Source organism: Cervus elaphus, chromosome 14 (genome assembly GCF_910594005.1).
Source record: "Cervus elaphus chromosome 14, mCerEla1.1, whole genome shotgun sequence".
NCBI classification, from domain to species: Eukaryota; Metazoa; Chordata; class Mammalia; order Artiodactyla; family Cervidae; genus Cervus; species Cervus elaphus.
This window is the reverse complement of record NC_057828.1, coordinates 69309008-69330286: the sequence shown is the minus strand read 5'-3', so window position 1 is coordinate 69330286 and position 21279 is coordinate 69309008. Positions and strand designations below refer to the sequence as shown.

Genomic DNA, 21279 nt, shown 5'->3' with positions numbered 1-21279 from the left:
CACGTCTCTTGCATTGCAGGCAGATTCTTTACTGACTGAGCTACAAGGGAAGCTTTCTGGTCTTGTTATTTCCCAGGGGGTATTTTGAAAGACAAATGAAATATAAACAGTATTGCCACATCTTGAAAAAATAAGTGAAAATTAATTTTTTACATTTCCCACTCTGTTCTGGGCACATTGGTCTCTTTCTTATTCCTGGAACATGCTTGGCGCTCTACCTGAGAGCATATGTATCTGCAATCCCCTCTGCCGGGTGTGTTCTTCCCCTAAATATCCACAGATCCTGCCCACTCAGCTCCAGTATTCTTGCCTGGGAAATCCCATGGACAGAGGAGGCTGGTGGGCTACAGTCAATGAGGTTGCAAAAGAGTTGGACACAACTTAGCGACTAAACAGCAACAAACCATCTCAGTGTGATCTTCCCTGGGGCTAACATTCTAGGGACTTATTTGTACAGTTTATTGTTGGTCATCTCCATTAGGAAGTAAGGGCCTTCAAAGTGTGAAAGTGATTGAAGCTGGGTCTCCTGCATTGCAGGCAGATTCTTTGCCACCTCAGCCACCAGGGAAGCCCAAGGTCGGTGAAGGTAGGCACTTTCGTCATTGTTGTCGGATGCTGTCCCCAGACCCTGCAACACGCCTGATGGCCTGTAGAGGGCAATCATTCGCCATGTGCAGGGATCAACCAACGAATGAACTTTCAGGGGTTCCCTTCCGGTTACCTTGTCTTTCTTCACAGGTAGAAACGTGAATGAAGGGTAAGAGGAAAAAAGACACATGAACAGAGAGATTAAAGAATGGTAGACTCAGGGGAAGAAAAGTGAGGAAGCCCTTCTATTTGGGATACTAACTCTGAATGTTAGCGGTTCAACAGTAACAAGCCACAGTCATGCAATACAGACTGTCCCTAAGACAAGTCTTTCAGATTCAGCACTTGTCACTCTTCTGGATTTTTCTCTGAGGTCAACTGCTGTCTGTTGCACAAATAGGATAGTATCAGCAAAGTAAACTAGAAGGGGTTACATGTTTTTTCCCTATATTCTGAATAAATAAACACCATTTGCTCAAAAAACACATACTTTCTCGTCTAAGAAAAATCACCATGATTTAAAATGTTGTTTCACATTTGAGTTTAGGGTTAACAATTTTTGTCTCTGAAAGCCGTGAGTCTGAGCATCTGTCATAGCCACAGTGCAATAGTTCATTAAAGATAACAAAAACTCAGTTACCGCTTGTTTATTTGTATACAGATGTATTTATTTCATATATGCATATATAAATAAAAAATAGTGTTGTCTCATGGCATGAATAAATCCAGTCAGTGAATTACACTCACACACAATACAAAGTCTTACTTTTAAAGATTGAACTGTTAAATATTCTAAAAAAGGAACCACCTTTTTAAAAAGAGAACACATAGATAGTTGGTGAGGAATGTCTAAAAAATACAGTATATGTCCCTACATTTGCATCAGGAAATTCATACTGATAGAAAATGTAGCTGAGTTATATTTTTACAAAATCGACATCATCTGTCAATCTAGCAAAGTTTTACAAGTATTGTTCTCATGCAGCTAAGTAACTGCAACTTTAAGTATCAACCAGTCTCTTAAGATCAGTGCTAATACCTGTCCTGGGCTTTTAAATCCAGTTGTGGAATTTCAAACTGCCTCTGCATCAGAAATTGCTACCCTTTCCAGTACAAAAACTATGCTGTGGGTTTGCTTAGAAACTCCTTGTTGAAGAATCTTCTTGCCTCAACACTACTGAGGGAAACAGAGCAACGAGACGGATTCTGCCTTCTATATTCGATGCTTTCGACTATAGCATTCTTTATTACCTGCAAATAGAGGCAAAAGATGTATAATTAGTGTTATTCGGAACTCACTGAAATAGTTGTTTGGCCAAGATATACATATCTCTATCTATCTTCATAACCTATCTATCACTTATCATCTGTCTATCTATCTATAAATAAGGCAAGTCTGAGAAGTTTACAACATCATAGCTCCTCCCACCCAGAGCTGGTATGGCCCACTTGGCCTTGGAGATGTGTAGGGATTTCCCATTTCCTCATCCAGTCTCCATGGGCAAGCCGGGAGAAATGTGTGATTTGGGTGATGCTAACCTACATTAATCTTCTGTGACTTATGTGAGACCTGCTGGGCAGGGCCCTCTGTTCTCTAGTGATAACTTTAAACAAACTGTCATGTTCTAGGAAGAGGGATTTATCATGGGAATGTGACACCTTTATTTGCTTTGTAATTTTTAATTTTATATGAGTTTTTTCCAGAAGACAATTATATATATAATTTTAATTTAATTTTAGCTTTATTTTATAATTTTCCAATTTAATTATAATTTTATAATCATAATTAAAAGTTACAATTTAATTATAATTTTGTAGTCTATATATAATTATATATATAATTGTCTACTGAAAAAGATGAGTTCAAATGTTACTGAGTCTTTTAAGTAAAGCAGATATCCACTGACCCCATCTTTCCCATGAGTCAGGGAAACATAATTCTACAGAAATAGAAGAGGGGGCTTCAGGTCTATAATGGAGACCTTGTTAGACAGGCTCCAGGCACAGGGACTTCTTGGCTGTGGAGATCAAGGGGAATTAACTTATATCCCCCAGGCTATTTCTTCTTCTTTAAAATGGAAATAATAATATTAATCTGGGCTTTTGTGGGAACTGGAGATCATTTATTAATGCCTGGCATATAGGAAACATTTCACAACTAGCATCTATTTATTGTTGGTATTTTCACTAACCACACATGAGAAAATTTAGGAGCTTTACCTTAGGTGGGAGGCTGTAATATTTACTAGAAATAAACCCACCATATATAGCCAAGAGCAGATTTTTTGTGGTAAAAGTCAGCAAATCAATCCCACTATCAAATGTGCCCTACTATGTCTCATTTTAATTAATCTCACTGTCATTCTAGAAATCATGTCAGCAAGTTTTCAGTTAGTTTCTCCTGAAAAGAGCACCAAAGCAACATGAGACATACCAACCCTCATTTCAGAGAACCCAAGTAAAATTAAAAATCAGCTATTTACGTCCCAAGTACCTAAAAACCTTTAAAATATATAAAAGATCACTGGGGACATTACATTGATAATGACTGCAGTCAACCCCTTTACAATGAATTCATGAGCACACAAAAAAAATATCAATGTTCGAGCAAAAACAACAATATGAATATCACAAATTAGTGGGTTTATCATAGGTGGAAACTGGCAGATACTTTTAATAAAGGGTCATTCTTATCAAGGAAAATGGATATCCACATTTATAACTCGGAAAAACTCAAATCACATGCAATTGGAATATGCAAGCTGAACCACTAGGGGGCACATTAACACTATGAAACCATTAACCAGGATTTCAGACTATTGCAGAAAATACTCATTGGTTGTGATGTATCAACAGGAATGGCTAAGCTTAATACTACATCAGTTGCTAAATTCAAACCTTTTGGCATGATACGTGGTACAACTAGACATGTTCAAAGAGGCATTAAGTTATGTTTGAGCCTTTCTATTTTCTCATTAGAGTAGGAGTAATTATAAATAGGAGATAGTCACTCAGTCATGTCCAACTCTTTGCAATCCCGTGGGCCGTAGCTTGCCAGGCTCCCCAGTCCATGGAATTCTCCAGGCAAGGATACTGGAGTGGGTTGCCATTTCCTTCTGTAGGGGATCTTCCCGACCCAGGGATCAAACCCGGGTCTCCTGCATTGCAGGCAGATTTTTCACCGTCTGAGTCACCAGGGAAGCCTCCGTTGTAAACAGTGTCTACATCTCTTTTTATTTTTTCAGTCCCCTCTGAACATCACTGAAACTCCAATCCTTCCCATCAGTGTCATTCTAGCACAGATCCTCAGATTTCAGCCTCCTCCATCCACATCAGTTCAGTTCAGTTCAGTTCAGTTCAGTCGCTCAGTCATGTATGACTCTTTGCGACCCCATGAACCGTAGCACGCCAGGCCTCCCTGTCCATCACCTATCCCCAAATAAGACACGGGTCATCTTTCTGGTGCCATTTAATGGTCTCCCAATCTGCCAGATCCTTTAAATATTTGGCAATAAGGGCAAAAAGTAAGAAAACATGCAAAATGTCATCACTCCCCAAAAGGAACAAACTTAGAAACATGAGATTGGAAACACTCCACAAGTAAGCACTGAATTCTCAGAATAGAAAATTTTAAATGAGCCTCAAAAGAAAGTTACAGTATATTCTGCCAGAGAAAGAAGACTTCTAAATATAACAAAAGGAAAGAGGATAGTCTGGCCTAAATTACTGTGGATTTGCTGGTTAATGCCTGCCTTCTGAATAAAAACTGAAGTGTTATGAAAGCAAAGGCCTTATTAGTCTTGTCATTTTTGATTCCAGCACTTAGAACACGGAAGGGAAAGAATAAATATTTGTAAGATTAATGACTGTCCAGAAAGTGCTCACTGGAGATCAAATTAAATAGGATAAAGCTCAACCCGTGGGGACGAGACTTGAGCTGAGGTGAAGGACAAGCAGGATTTGATACCTGGAGTGGAAAGAGCGGGTCTTCTCAGTAAAAGGATAATTTCACACAGAGGCGGAAGGCATGCACAGGAAACATCTGGGAAGTAGGCTGGCTGGAAAGGAGGCTGTGTAGGGAGTAACTAGGAAATAAGGCTGCTTGAGAGACAGATGGTTCAAAAGCGAGGAAAGAGTGAGGAAAAACAGAACAAAACAACCTATGACCCCATTTCAGCCCCTCAACAAAACTGTGTGTCTTCCGGAAATCAGCCACAATAATTCACGACTCAGTTGTCTCACATAGAAATAAAAACACCTCCCTCACAGGCCAGCTCTGAGTGCTCAGGATTTGGAAAGGATGTGTCTGGTTTATATCAAGCACTCAAAACTTTTCCTTGTTCTTTTCATGTTGTGCATTATTTATCCTTAGTTCCTAAAACAGTGCCTGGCACAGTATACAGTCAATAAATATGTGTTGAATTAATAAATAAATAAGATGTAAAAAGATTATAGGTAGCATTAAAGGTAAATGAATTTGGGCCTAGTATTTAAGGCCATGATAACCAACAAGGACCTAGTATACTGCACAGGGAACTATACTCAATATTTTGTAGTAACCTAAAAGGGAAAAGAACATGAAAAGGGATATATATATATAGAGACAGATATGTACATATATATATATATAGAGAGAAAGACAGATATATATATATATATATATGTACACATATATGTGTATATATATAACTGAATCAATGTGCTATATACTTGAAACTAATTTGAACTTTAACATTGTAAATCAGCTATGCGTGTGTGCATGCTGTCATTTCAGTTGTATCTGACTCTGTTCAGTCTCTTGGATTGTAGCCCACCAGGCTCCTCTGTCCATGGACTTCTCCAGCAAGAATACTGGCGTGGGTAGCCATTCCTTTCTCCAGGGAAATCAGCTATACTTTAATTTAAAAACAAAGAAATGTCTAGAGATATCACACTTTTAAAAGGCTATGATATATAATAAACTTCTAAATTATTTTGTAAAAGATAAAAACTTTAACTTGTACCTAAATACTCTTAACATGATGAGGAAATATCAACAAATAAAGAAGTAGATACAAATACTTATAGATATATGTTTTTCCTCATTTTGAGTGAAAAGTGAAAGTTGCTCAGTTGTGTCCAACTCTTTGTGACCCCATGGACTATATAGTCCATGGAATTCTCCAGGCAAGAATATTGGAGTCGGTAGCCTTTCCCTTCTCCAGGGGATCTTCCCAACCCAGGGATCGAACCCAGGTCTCCTGCATTGCAGGCGGATTCTTTACCAGCTGAGTCACCAGGGAAGCCCTTTCTTCATTTTAGTTAACACCTAATATTGAATACTTTATAGGATCATTGGAGAAAGGATTTTAAAAGCTCATGATTATGCAGCATTGGTGTATTATTGAATAAACTGTCACTGTTTTTATAGCATGCCTGCTAAGTTAATACATTGAACGAGTGAGACTGTAACAGTAATTTTCCTGGGATAATTGAATCATCAAGTTCCTGGAAAAGAAACCTCGGAAGGTGTGTTACCTCCAGATCAAGGTGGCAGTTTATGGGTAGAGCATGTAACCACGTTACCTGGTCAGCATGCATTTCATGGAGTTACTCCAGGGTCAGGCATCTGCCTCCAGAGGCCTGTATCCTGACACTCTCTACCCACTCTCCTATCACATTAAACTCTTCAACAGTTTCAGCCAGTAAGTTGATGACATTTTCTAAATAATTCATGGACATTTTATTACATATTTACTTTGGTACTGGCCATTGTGATCAGTATCTCTGGAGGATACAAGGTAAATAAGGCAAGCCATTGCTTTTAAAAGGTTTAAATTTATAATTAAAAGCAGAAGATACATATAAACACGGATAAAAATTAACATCCTTATCAATATTACCCATTTTAGTTTATTGAGTGTCTCATACATGCCAAGCTCTTAAATTATATTCTTTTACTTAATCCTCATCCCGATCTTGTAAAATATATATCACTGCTTCCATTTACAAATGAGGAAAGTAAAGTTTGGAAAAGTTAACCAACATGCCCAAGGTCACACAGCAAAAATTTGAGCACCAAATTTGGTCTGACTCCAAAGCCTCTGCATTTTCCACATACCACCTGTGTACCAGTGTAAGTCACTATATGTTAGGTTTCCTTAAAAAAAGACAGACAAAAAGACAAAAAAAAAAAAAAATTGATATGCTGCCACTGTAAAAGCGCTTGAGCAACGTTCAGTGAGAAAGAATTTGGGAGGACTGAGTAAGTGCAGAAACCCTGATGAGAAACCCAGCCTGCTGTCACAAAGTGAAAAGAAACAGAAGCTTCTTAAGATGAACTGGAATTCAGCTTCAGTGAAGCAGGCCCACTGAGATCTCTGGAAAATGAAGCAATGAAGCACATAGCTGTCAGAGACAGGTTGGTCTTTTCAGAGTCAAGGTTTAAGTCGGAATGTGAATCGAAGATGAAAATTCGCCTTAAGTCACAGTGGTGGTGGCCACAAAGTTGAAAACTGCCTCCACGGGACGGGCAGCCAGACGTCTGTGCGTGAGAAGAGTTTATATACAGTGTCCACAGCTGGTGAGCAACTCAGCCAGTCTATGGCAAGTAAACATGTGCTGTGATGCTGTTGTATGAATTACTCACTTACTCTTGTCAAATGGTGTTGGGAGCGAGTGACTTAGCTCATGACTGAGCCTAATGACCTAGCAACCTAGCTCAGAGTTCGGCTCTTCTTTATTTCTCATCACTTATCAAGAAGCTTTGATTCTGATAAAATATATCTTCCTGGTTAAAAACAAGGAGTGGGCGTCATCAAAGGAGAGGTAAATGTCAGTGAAAACTGGAAGTTTTACCTGGGTATGAGGCGCACACACACATATACACACCCAAGAAAAATCTCAGTGGCCATATAATTTAAGAGGGAAGCCTAAATTCATTCCTTCAAAAATACATGCATTTACTGCCCAGGCTGCTATTACCTGTACTGACTTGTTTATATTCTTACTTCTCACCATTCGCAAAGGTCTTGACATAGATCCATCATGGTGCAGGATATAGACACACATAGGTATTCTTCCCAGTTATTAAGCAGCTTCGGCTTGCAGGGAACTGTTTGTTCATCCATCACCTGATTGAAAATTCACTACTGCCACCATGATAGGTACTGTTACACTTGTTTCAGAGATGAGGAAATTGAGGCTCAAAAAGTTTAAGTAGCTTATTCAAAGTCATAAAAATAGCCCATCTAAGAGCTAAACATGATATAAAGTCCATGACCTTGCTTCTACTTACTGTGTCAGGTAAGTTCTTAGAAGTAATTAAAACATGCTTAATTGGATGGCTTGTGAAAAATCTGTGTTTGATGAGCTCTAAGTCAGGACAGTTATTTTGGGATTCAGTCTGGGTTTGTTTAGGTGCTAACTTTTTCACCTATGTGTCAAACAAAGATGAATTCTTCATACTTTGAAGAATGTTTGTAAAATATATAAATAGAACTATATCATTCCCTAAATAGCTTAGTGAGTTTTATGTAAACCAGAACTGAAAACAATGAGAGAGATGAAGTTGTGTAAATTATATACACATATATGTATATATATGCCATATATATACACATGAATATATACACATACATAGATATACAGATATACTTGTATGTTTGTGTATGTATCCTTTTATTTTCCCAAGTCCAATGGGTATTTATACATTCCTATAATCTATTTTTTAAATCCATTTGAGGACAACTGACCAAGTTTAATACATTTCATCCCAATGAGAAGACAATATGATTATTTGTTTACTGGCTTCATACTGGAAAAATAGGATTATTACTTTATTAACCCTTAGTTCTTTTTTGTTTTAACAGCATGAGGTTTTATAAAACACAACTCTATTCTGAGAATATCTGTTTGCTCCCTAAAATCGTAGATTAAAATGTTGATTTTCTTTTAATGTTCTTTAAATTTTCACCATCACCACAGAAACAACGTAGCATACAGATTTCAGATTTTCACTGAATAATAAGGTAAAAGAAAAGGAATAAATCTACTTAGAAAATGATATGTACTATAAATGTTGCTACTCATGTTTTACTTGAACTGCCCCATATTATTCACAAATGAACACTAACAAGAAACACTTTGGAGCTGCAGAAACTGACGGTTATTGGGGAAATTTTCATATGTTTAAAAAAATTAAAGATATTGATTAATAAATAAATTATGGCATAACTGTTACAACTGTACACAATCGATAATTACTAGTTTCAGACCAAACTAAACAAACAAGCAAACTAAATGTTGCCAGAATTCTAGTAAGATTACAAAAATCTAATGTAATCTCATATGCACAGAAGACTCATTCACACATGGTATGTTCTTTTACTCCATTCATACAATCTCCAAAAGGACTGGCAAATCGGGTGTGATGCCTTTTCCTCTTCATTTAATTTTTCTTTCTTTTTCTTTTATGTTTTTTTCTAATGTACAAAATCCAAGTAGACTCATGAACTTGGACTTTTACCACTGATCATCATTTGTCAGACACTGTGATGTGGAACCACAAGCCAACATGACTCCAATTACACAACAGTGGTCCTAAATGGTGAGTTAGCAGCTAAAGAATTTTACACAGATACAGAATCCTAGCAGCAGATATACTCGTGATAGGAATAACACTGAAGAGAAAGACTTGTTTTAATGTTTCTAAAGCAAGGCACACTTGATATCTCGAGGGCTAAACTTGGAGAGACTGCTACTTCAGGGGACATTTCCAAGATCCACAAAAACAAAAAGACATTTAAAAGCATGAGTCTGTTCATTAAAATTCATGCTATTTTTGCAGATTAATCACACTTCTGGTAACACTCACTTCTCTACTCATATTTCCATTGTATCACTTTTCTTCCCACTTACAGTTTACTTTATCATATGATAAACCTACTAGATACCTCGGGAAAGAAGCTGAGGATTAACTAATCCTTCAAACAATAGCATAAAATGTGGGCTCTGCCAATTTGGAGGTACTGGGTTCCTTATTTGTGAATTTTATGGGGTTCTTCTGGAGATTACTAGAATTCACAGAAATTAAAATGGTACATTTTGGGGTGGTATCATTCATAAAAGTTATTTTTAATGAATTAAAATGAGGTATTGCTATGTTCGTGTGATATGGAAATATTTGACATTGTCAATGATCATAGGAGATACTTACATCAATGTTGTTCAGGGTATTGAAGTACATGAGATCATGCAGCCTTTTAAATGCTTGATTTGGGTATTGAAAGTTGAAGGTTGAAAATGGTGATTCAGGGTCATCAAAAATATCAAAATCAGCTATTTCTTTCTCTTCGTTAGTTTCTCTTGGAACACCTAAATATAAGAAGAGTTTCAAATGATGTTATTTCAAAAACCACAAAGTATCTCTAAAGTCCAGGGCATAAAACAAACAAAGAGCCATAAACACAGCCTGGGAGCCCCTTCAGGAATCATACGATCCTTAGTTCACACTCTGAGGCCTCTGCTCACATACCCTGGACTTGACCATTTCTGTGTACTCTGACTGGGCACCTTCCAATCACCAGTACCTGCATCTGTGTGCCTAAGGGCTTTCCGCTGCTCCTGTTCAGTTCCAAAGTCGTGTCTGACTCTTTTGCAGCCCCACAGACTGCGGCCCACCAGGTGCCTCTGTCCATGGGATTTCCCAGGCAAGCATACTGGAGTGGGTTACCATTTCCTTCTCCAGGGGATCTTCCCAACTCAGGGATCAAACCTGTGTCTCCGGCTTGGTAGGTGGACTCTTTACCACTGAGCCACCTGGGAAGCCCTGAAGGCTTTCTACCCCTCCCTGTATCTGCTCAAGGCTGTTTTGCTCATTAGCAGCAGGCTGGAAGTTCCAGTCAATAATACTCTGTCCCAGGAAGCAGTCAACCAAAGACTCTATGGTATTCTATATAAATTCCTTGGTTCCCTTGCCACCTGCCGTGTAAGTGGAAAGCATGATCTAACTATAGATTTCATTTCATTTCCTGGAGTTTCCCAGTAGGATCAGGTTCTGCTTGTGGTAGCAGGCTTACTAACACATCTTCTGTTGTCTGCCTTTCTTCCTTTTAGCAGTTCTCAGCTCTCTTACTAAGGTTTCCAACTTCACCCAAATAAATTATTTGCACTTGAACCCTTTGCTTGGAATTTGCTTCTGGTCGAACCCAAACCCAGACATTAATTAACTGTCCTTATGTCACAAGAATCCCCTCCACAACCTGTTTTTGAGAACTAATAGTGATAGAAAATTCAAAATTGTCTATGCTTTAGGTATTTCACTGTTCAATAACTAAAAATTCCAGCTAATTCTTCCTTCTTTTGTGTTCAAATATGACTCAGGAGAACCTCCACCTCTATTGACCTTTTCTCTGACTTCATCCACTATCTAGAAAAAGATCACTTTCCTCCCCATAGTCTCAAATCTTCCATGACTATTTTTTCATCTTTTCTTTAACAGCTACATTTTCTGGTCTGAAAATAATATAACTTTGAGGCATTTAGTATCTTGCCGGTCAATCTCTAGCTCTCCTTCTGTTAATCAGTATCTTCCAGGATATAGAAGAGTCCATAGACTCCTTTGGCTGTGGCAAAACAAAATGCCGGTGACTTGAACTTGATTCTCTCTTTCTAAAGGAATGTAACATGGTGACCTGAAATTATTATCCATATTATACTGCTAGATTTCATGAATTTTTACGGTCAGTTAACATTCCCACAATTTTTTGCACAATTTGTTCTGAAACAAGGCCTTCCTTACGAAGGTAGCAATCAAAATATTTAATAATGCCTATGACAAGGGCACCAATCCATCATAACAAATATAACCTGAGATTACAGAGTAAAGCCCCAGAGGCTTTATTGAGCTAGTTAATCACCCTTCGGTTTCCGGATTGTGAGGAACTCAGGAGACTCTGGTGAGAAAGAGGGGGAGTGCTTGGGGTCTCAGGACGGCGGCCATTTACCAAGGTGAAGGAAGTGTTCAATGTTGTAACAGCTGGTATGGCAGTGCCAGAATGAACTGCCTGAATGTCATTCTTACGCTTTATCAGCTTTCTGCCTTACAGACTGTAACTCCCGATGTACCTGGAGCCTTGTACTTTCTGAAGCTGATGTTGGCCAGAACAAAGTGAATGATAGTCGGGCAATCTTTCTCGACATCAGGATTCTTGGGTTTAAAAACATAGCATTCCTTCAGTCCTTCTCGATCAAACACATAAGGATCAATCTTTGGAAAGGGGAGCTTGTTCATTTTAGCCCACTTTTCTGCAAGTAGAAGTTCCTATGGAAGAGAGGGAAAGATCATGTGTTCAGCTGCTCTGCTCATCATTCACTATTCATTAGCTACCTACGATGTGTTAGTATGCTTCTTGCTAGAGATGAGTAACAATCCTGTTCTTAAGAAACTTATCAATCTCAAAAAATACAAAATTACCCCATAAACAAACTCACGATCATTTTTTTTAGTTCTTTATATAAGGCTAGTTCCATAGGAGGCATTGGGAATACTATGAATGAACTGAGCTGACTGAAATTACACTGAGGCAATTGCCAGAGATTCTGGGCAGGCTCTCCCGGTGGCTCAGTGGTAAAGACTCTGCCTGCAAAAAGGAGGCTCAGGGAAGAAAGCCGGAGTAAGAAGTGGCCACTCACTCCAGTATTCCTGCCTCGAAATCCCATGAATCGCAAGAGTTGGACACAACTGAGCGACTAAACAACAACAACAATGGGTTCTGGGCATTTACAAGCCACGTGAATGTTTTTTAACCCTTCAAAGTTAAAAAAATCTGTTGAGGCAGAATGAGGAGCACTCTGTTACTGAATTTTAACCTGCATATTCTCCACAAAACTGATTAAAAATGAATACATCTTATGAATGCAAAATCATTTGAGCTGCTCTGAATTAGCTTCTTTTTTCTTGCTTCTTTTTATGAAAAGAAGCTGTTCTGTTGACATGTAACATGACCAAGAAGTACATGTTTGCTGTTGACTACTGAGGTTTTAGGTTTGTTTTCACATCAAGGATGACTAACACAGGGTAAGCACAAAAATATAATTAATTCAAACTGGAGAGCATAAATCAATACAGAGGGGTGCAGTGAATAGAGCTTATTTCTATTGAAATGCAGCTTAAAGGCACAGGCGACAAGTAAAAAACAGACCGCGGCAGCGGGGAAAGCACAGACTCTGGGGCCTGACTGCCTGAGTTAAAGTGCACGCGCTGGGACCTTGGGTATGTTCCCTGAGGCCGCTGCCCCCAACACCCTCAAATATAAAATAAAGATGGTAATAATACATATCTCATAAGACTGCTATTAGAATTAAATCAATTAACATGAGTGCAGCAGTTAGTAGCATGCCTGACACGTATTCCTTTCTCTATGCATGTTGGCCAAATAAAAGTCAGTAAAGAGAGGAAAAGATTTGGAAGGGGGAAAAGTGAAGAAAGAAAAGAAGCAGGAAGAGAGAGAGAGCAACAGTATTAGGGAATCCCTGAGAGCAGAAGTTTTAGAGAAATGATCACTACCATCTTAAGTTTTTTTTTTAAACTACTCTTGTCATCACATTGATTCCTTCAGTGATAATCATTAGTCGTCAATCTAAGCTCTATGCTAGGAAGTGGGGACATAACGGTGAGTAACACTCTTGTTCTTACAAGGTGTATGTAGCCTGGTGGATGAGGGACAGTAGTCAAACAACCCTTTAGGTTTAAAACTGTGGCAACTGCCATGAGGAAAGTATTTATTTGCCATGAGATTTTGCAGCATACCTGGACTATTTCCTCACAGTGTATATGAATTTACTCAACATTATGACTGAGCACCTATGTTCCAGGCATAAGAGAGGCGCTATCCTCGAATACTTGGACTTTCCTGGTGGCTCAGATGGTAAAGTGTCTGCCTGCAATGCGGGAGACCCGGGTTCAATCCCTGGGTTGGGGAGATCTCCTGGAGAAGGAAATGGCAACCCACTCCAGTATTCTTGCTGGAAAATCCATGGACAGAAGAGCCTGGAGGGCTGCAGTCCATCACGTCGCAGAGAGTCGGTCACGACTGAGTGACTGAGCACACACACACAATCCCAGTTTATCTACATTTCAGCTGTTCTTATTTCTCAGCAACTCATTTGTAAATAAATGAGCTGTAAAATAAAGTTGATACTACTATCTTCCCGAGCTTTGCTGTGAGGATTAAGCAAGATCATGTATTTTTATAAACTCAGTAATTTATATTTAAGAAAACTATTTACTTATTTGTGAGTTTTCCCCCATAAATTATTTTTTAATTGGATGAAAATTGCTTTGCAAAGCTGTGTTAACCTAGTTAAGAAAATAGTTCCTTTAAAATAGCACCTTAAATTTAGAAAAAAAAATGCTTTTCATTGAGCTTTCACTGTTCCTGATGCTTCTGGAGTGTCGTGAACATTAAGTTGATCGACTCTCTCAATGCCATTTACTGAGAAATAAAAATCTGGGAAAACAGATTTATATTAAAACATTTGTTCCATAAACTGTCAAGCTAAATGTGATTATATTTCACTGAAAATCACATACATACACAGGGACAGTTGCGTGTTTGAAACTTGAGACACCTTATCTCTAAATCCTTTTTCTTCCTGTTCAGTTGAGTTATTCAGCCTGTTATCTCTTGTCCAGCACTGTTCACAGTTATTCATTGATGATTATTCAACATCAAAATAAAACCAAAAGTTCACACTGTGGAACTGCATGAGAAAAGGGAAAGAAAGGGCTCTCCAGTGTTTACAAACATGACTCAAGGATATGACCAACGACGTGTGAATGTGTGGAGAAAGAGGAAAAGGGAATTGCGTGAGGTAAAAGACCAAGCTATTTTTAGATAGATATTTTATGCAGGAATCAGGAAGTGATGGAAACTTTCCCTTTCCTTATATGAGCCTGATGTGGAAAGGATTAAAACCCGATGGCTATAAAGGCAGTGATTACAGGATGGAAAAACCGTCTCCTCTCTGCTGTCTCGTTTCACTGTTCGTAAAGGCTGAGAAACAGTGACACAACTATGAGTGGAACAGACAAGTTTGAAAAGCGCATTTTAAAAGAATGCAGTGAGCAAAAAAATTGCTATTCCACAAATTACAGCAGAACTGAGCTCTAACCATCCATTTCGGTTACTGCTTGACACCTCAGATTTCCACAGACAAATTCATGGTAAATTTACATAGCATTAACTAAAATGATTTTCTGTGAAGATAAAAAGTTGAAAGTATCCTTCAAAGAGATACTTTGTAGGATGTTTATACTCATCTAAGAGTACTAAAACACTTTGAAAGATAGGAAAAACAATCTGCATAATATAAAAATATGTACGAACTATAGTGTGAATGGCATATATATGCCATTTTATTTATTTATACATGTAGATAAATATATACTTTAAATTTATTATATATGTATATATATAATAAATTAGCTTTTCTCCAGAGGAAACGAGTTTTTTTTCTCTATATACCTAGGGCATGTGTTTTCTCATTTTTTAAAGTCTATTTTTTAGAATGGCTAGAGGAGTATAACTGTGCAAATAAATTTACAGAATCTAGAAAATTTTTGAAGGAACTAACGTAAGATACAATGGATAGAAACAACAATTTAGAATTCATTATTTTGTGGTTATGATCATTCTCACTTTCAAAGAAAGGGCTAGGATCCCAGAGCTTTACAATGCAATAGGCACAAAAATAATTTTCTATATCTAACAGTGTACAGAGTACTTTACATTTCTCCTTAGTTCTTCTTCACTGAGAGGTTACTATACATTCACAAAAATATTCAAGGAGAAATTAATGTTGGGTATATTTCCTCATGACAAGGCCTCTAATCCTCCATGACCAAACAGGTGTAGTGGGTCGAATGGTGGCCCTCCAAAGATAAGTCTCTGCCCTAACCCCCCAGGACCTGTGAATGCAACCTCATTAGAAGCGGTTTTTATAAGTGTAATTAAGTTAAGGGTCTGAAGATGAGATCACTGTGGATTAGCTGGGTGGGCCATAAAATCCAGTGATGAATGTTCTTATGAAAACGCACAAACACAGAGGAGGCCCTAGGAAGACGGAGGCTGAGATTGGAGTGATGTAGCCACAAGTCAAGGAAAGCCTGGAACCACTGGAAACTGGAAAAGACAAGGAAGAATTCTCCTGTAGAGCTTTTGGAGGGAGTGTGGCCCTGAAGACACCTTGATCTTGATTTCTGGTCTCCAGAACTGTGAGATATGAATACATTTCTGTTGTTTGTGGCAATTTTGCTGCTATAACCCCAGAAAACAGACTTAAGCAGGAAGCCTATAAAGGCTTCGCTCAGTAACATGCACTTGCCTTCATCAGCCCTGTTGGACTGATGCCCAACAGAGCTAACACTCAGACTGGTTTGGCCCTGGTGGTTTAACCCAACTTAACAATCTAAGTACAACGTATACAGAAGTTCTAAACCAAGGAGCATGCCATAATGTCAACAAATAAATCAAGTTAGTGTTGAAAAACACAGATTCTTTTTTATATTATTTGTGGTGGTGGTTTAATCACTAAATTGTGTCCGACTCTTGTGACCCCATGGACTGTAGCCCAAAGGGCTCTTCTGTCAATGGGATTTTCCAGGCAAGAGTACTGGAGTAGGTTGCAATTCCCTTCTTCGGGAAATCTTCCCAATCCAGGGTTCAAAAAACCCAGGTCTCCTGCATTGCAGATGGATTCTTTTGGAATAAAGGAAGCCCCTTTTTGTGGGTAAATGAAATTTTGACCTTGATAAAGTTAACTTAGATACATTACTTCTATAATTTGTAAAGACTAGCTACTTTCAAATTTCCTTTTAATTCTCTTGTCCTTTCCCCCTTCCCTCATTGCTTCCTTCTCTCCTTTTCTCCTTCTTTCTTTCTTTCCTTTTATTTTTAAGAGGATGAACTCATTGTTCCGGCTTCCAGCCACTAAGCATTTAAAAGGACACTGAAAAACAGCTAGATTCATGTCCAATATATGGCAGCATAATATAAAGTAACATAGTTTATGGCATAAAAATCCAAATCCATTACTCTACATAAAACTTTATAAGCTAAAGGAAAATACCTACAATGGTAAACTCTGAACTTCCCTATATTCCTTGCTTATTCCTCAAAACATCCAAAGCTTTTTTCCCCTACCTTAAATTCAACCTACTTATTTTGCAGACTTGACTATGAAGGTACTGTCTTATTTTTATGACCAATATGAAGAATAAATCTTATTAAAATTTATCTTGGATGAACCCTACAGGTAAACTAAATTTGTATCACATATATCTAAGTTATTAAATGGTAACAAAAAAACTTGATAAATTGAAACCCAAAATTATTTTTTCTTAAATCAATTAATAACACTATTTAGAGTTATGAGGTTCTGTATATTTGGACTATTATTAGAGTGTGTAGCCACTAATCTACAAAAAACAAAATCCTTCATTATCACTGACATTGACGTCATGAACTTTCTAGGCTAGTTATAAAGTAGGTATAATATGAACTGTGTTGCTTTTATCAAAGGCATGATATCCATCATTCTATATCTCCCTGACAAAATCTGAGATTTAACTATATTTATGAAATGCCTAAGAAACATAGTTACTGGCTGTAAATTTTTGCTCAGGATTTATGCTCTACTCCTTAACTTCAAATGGTATCCAATTTCAGTCTCACAAATAGAACATTTGTTGGTGTCATTGCTGTTTAGTCATTAAGTTGTATCTGACTCTTTGTAGCCCCATGGACTGTAGCCCACCAGGCTCCTCTGTCCATCAGATTTTCCAGGCAAGAACACTGCCGTGAGTTGCCATTTCCTTCTTCAAGGGATCTTCCCGACCTAGGGACTGAACTCACATCTCCATCACTGACAGGCAGATTCCACTGAGCCACCAGACAAACCACCCAAATAGAAAATTATTCATTATTTAATCACCTTAAAAAATCATATCGCATATATCCAGGTATTGCATTGGAACTTCCCTGCTATCAAAAACTTCTATGTACAATTCCATTTTTATGGCTCAGGAGTAAAGAATTTTCCTGCAGTGGAGGAGACACAGGACACCTGAGTTCAGTCCTCGGGTTGGGAAGATCCCTGGAAGAGGGCATGGCAACCCACTCCAATATTCTTGCCTGGAGAATCCCATGAACAGAGGAGTCTGGAAGCCTAGTCCATGGGGTCACAAAAGTCGGATATGACTGAAGTAACTTGGTACGTAGTATACCTATAATAAGTATTCCACTTTAGTATGAATAGTATTTTTAAAATATTTTTATTAATTTAAAAATTATATCTGAGGAATCTTTTAAATCTATATTTAAATGCATATTATTATAATGACAATCTATATAACAATACTCATAAGTTTAAAAAATCATTTTCAATATTCCAAGTGAGACTGAAAGTTTCATTTCACTCACTTTGAATTTTCTGAAGTCCATTTTTAGAGGAAAATGTATCATATATAATATATTACAATTTCTTTTATATTAAGTCTCTGAAAATACAGTTCACTATTTCCAGAATGATAGGCTTCATGCTACACCAAACCAATAGTTAAATGATATATTCACATAGGAGGAAGAGCATAAGGTGTAAGGAATTGATAAAATAATTCTAAAGCACATCTATGAGCATAAACAGCTGTAATATTTTTCCATGCCAGTAAAACCATGTAAAACAAGGATTTGCCTGTACAATCTAATATAGTAATATAAACTGGTGCAGCTTTTTGGGAAAGTGATCTGGAAATGCTTATTAAAAATCTTAACATATACATATCTAAGAATCTAAGTAAGGGAATAAGAAAAAGTGTGATTAAAGATTCATGTGCAAAGATGACAACTAGAAGAAAGAATTGACAAGATAGCAATAATCTAAAAGTTGAAAACAGAGCACTGATAATAAATTCTTGCTTATTCATATATAGAGATATAATTTTGTGTTTAAAATTATGTTCTAAAAATACTGAATGGCATAGGAAAATGCTTACAATGTAACTTTAAGAAGAAAGAAGCAGATTGCAAAAATATATGACCCTGGTGTTGATACACACACATATGCACATATGTATGCACAAATGCAATGAAGAGAGAAGAAAATAAAAACAAAATATCAGCAGCTATTGTCTATGAATAGCAGAAGCACTTGGTGTATTTTTATGACTATGCTTTTTAATCAGAAATAGTGAATCAAAGTATGTTTAAAAACTACAATAAAGTACAATGGCTCTTTTCAGAGGTACAAAGTAAAATTCTAAAACCTTCTAATATAAGTTCATTAAGGTAGTGGAGCTCTGATTCATGTATAAAATGATGACTTTGACATTTTACACTTCCATTGGTGAACTGAATAATCAGGTTCTTCCACCTCCAGAATGAGCTCCTAAATTATCACAGTGGAGTCATGCATTGAAACTCACCTCCCCATTGCTGCTCATCCATCACCAAATCCTGCTCTTGGTTTTCACAGTCACCCTTCCTGGTGCATACTTCACTGTCCTACACTTACATTACAGTAAATCCCTCTTAATTTTAACCTTTTGTTCTCCATCCTCCAATTCATCCTATTTTCTGTTATCAGATTAATCATTCTAAAATTCCAATTTCATGAAGTCATTTGTCTGCTGGAAATCCTTCACTGATTTTCCATTTGCTATCATCCAACCATAAATTCTTCTTTACAGCCCTCCTAATGGGAGTGTAAAATTTATCACTTTAATCAGATCACTCCTCAGATGTGTTTATTGCCATTTCTGTACCATTTTCATCCTATTTCACTTATTTCCCTCCTTATCTACTCCAGAACACACCAATCTATTTTTGAATGGATCTCCTATAACACACATAGTTGTTGTTGTTGTTTAATTACTAAGTCAGGTCCAACTCTTTTGTGATGTCATGGACTGTAGCCCACCAGGCTCCTCTGTCCATGGGATTTTCCAGGCAAGAACACTAGAGTGGGTTGCCATTTCCTTCTCCAGGGGATCTTACTGAATTAGATTCTTCCTGAACCATTGGCAGGTGGATTCTTTACCACTGAGCCACCAAGGAAGACCAATACACATAGTTGTATAAGTCTACATAATATACATAGTTACATAAACCCAAATAACTACTTAACAAGAAAATTTCTCAATTTCCTTCCAAATGACTTGGGTTTCGAAGTCTCCCCACCTGCTAAAATGTTTTAGACATCAAGGACCACGTTTTACCACTAACCACTGCACACAGCACAGAAAAAAGAATATACATAGTATATATAAAGCCAGGTAGCTAGTGAAGTGAAAAGAGCGTTAGAGTCTCATCCTGGATCCTTGGAACCTGGTCCACTTTGACCATTACTTACCTACTATTTCCCCAGCCAGATCCTGGGCTATGTTCTTTTTATTTTATTTTATTTTATTTTTTTTTTTTTGAGGTGGATGGTTTTTAAAGTCTTTGTTGAACTTGTTACAATATTGCTTCTGTTTTATGTTTGGTTTTTGGCCTGAGGCATGCGGGATCTTAGTTCCCCAACCAGGGATGGAACCCATGCCCCATGCATTAGAAGGCAAGTCTTAATCACTGGACCCCTGGGGAAGTCCCCTGGGCTATGTTCTTTTCACCCATTGTTGTTGTTTAGTCACTTAGTCATATCCGACTCTTCTATGACCACCATGGACTGCAGCCTGCCGAGTTCCTCTGTCCATGGGATTTTCCAAGCAAGAATACTGGAATGGGTTGCCATTTCCTACTGCAGGGGAATCTTCCCAACCCAGGGAGTAAACCCATGTCTCCTGCATTTCAAGCAGATTCTTAATGGCTTAATGGGAAGAACTTTCACCCATTATCTTATTTAATTTCTTGGCGTGATGAGGTTTCTTGTCTCATCAATCCTTGTTTCCTTCTCTGAATACTACTAACTACATCAAAAAGATGAAATATGAAAGCACTTTTAAAATAAGAAGGTTATATATGTTAAAGAGTTATTATAACCATTATTGGGTCTTGAGAACATTTTAATTACGTACAATAGAAATGAAAACAAGTCCAAGGACCTGGGTCCTTATCACCAACTCTTCGTAGTTGGGAGATTGTGAAATGTTTCACTTAATCTCTATGAGTATCTGTTTCTTAATCTATGAAACAGAGATAGCAACTTCATCTCTATTATAACATTTCATTCACTTACCCATAAAACATATCCTACATACCATTATTTGGGCTAGCACTTATAAAGCAATTAGAGTCAAATGATTAAAACAAAACACAAATACACACACACACACACACACACACACACACACACACACACAAGTTAATGTTCTAGTCTCCAAGGAGTTCACAGAGAGTGGAAGCAATATGTATGCAAACAAATATAGACAGTACAATATGAAACTTGCTATGTTAGGAGAATTTACTAAGTCTTTCGTACTAAAACTATACTTGTGGAGGTCAAGAAAAGTAATACTTGAGCTATACTGAAAGGAAGTTTGAAGTCAAGGCGACAAACAACATTCATGTCTCACTTAGATGCTTCCCAGCAATTTTTCCACATGACCCTAGTTAGAAATTTTCCTTGTTTCTTCAGACAGGCAGACTTGCTATCCTTGTAGCCCTGGTCTACCTCCTCTCTACTCAAAAGATAGTGCTGACAACAAATTCCTCT

General features: G+C 37.5%; 1 protein-coding gene across 1 annotated transcript in view; it reads right to left on the bottom strand.

Annotated features, from left to right (window-relative positions):
• Positions 1-1234: 1234 nt before the first annotated feature.
• PLA2G4A (phospholipase A2 group IVA) overlaps positions 1235-21279 on the bottom strand; it is a 161404-nt gene continuing 141359 nt past the window's right edge. Inside the window, exons 16-18 of the mRNA XM_043923575.1 lie at positions 11695-11890; positions 9785-9942; positions 1235-1839 (exon numbers count right to left, since the gene is read on the bottom strand). Coding sequence (XP_043779510.1) covers positions 1708-1839; positions 9785-9942; positions 11695-11890 — 486 coding nt within the window. The 3' untranslated portion in view covers positions 1235-1707. The remainder of the gene's footprint in view (positions 1840-9784; positions 9943-11694; positions 11891-21279) is intronic.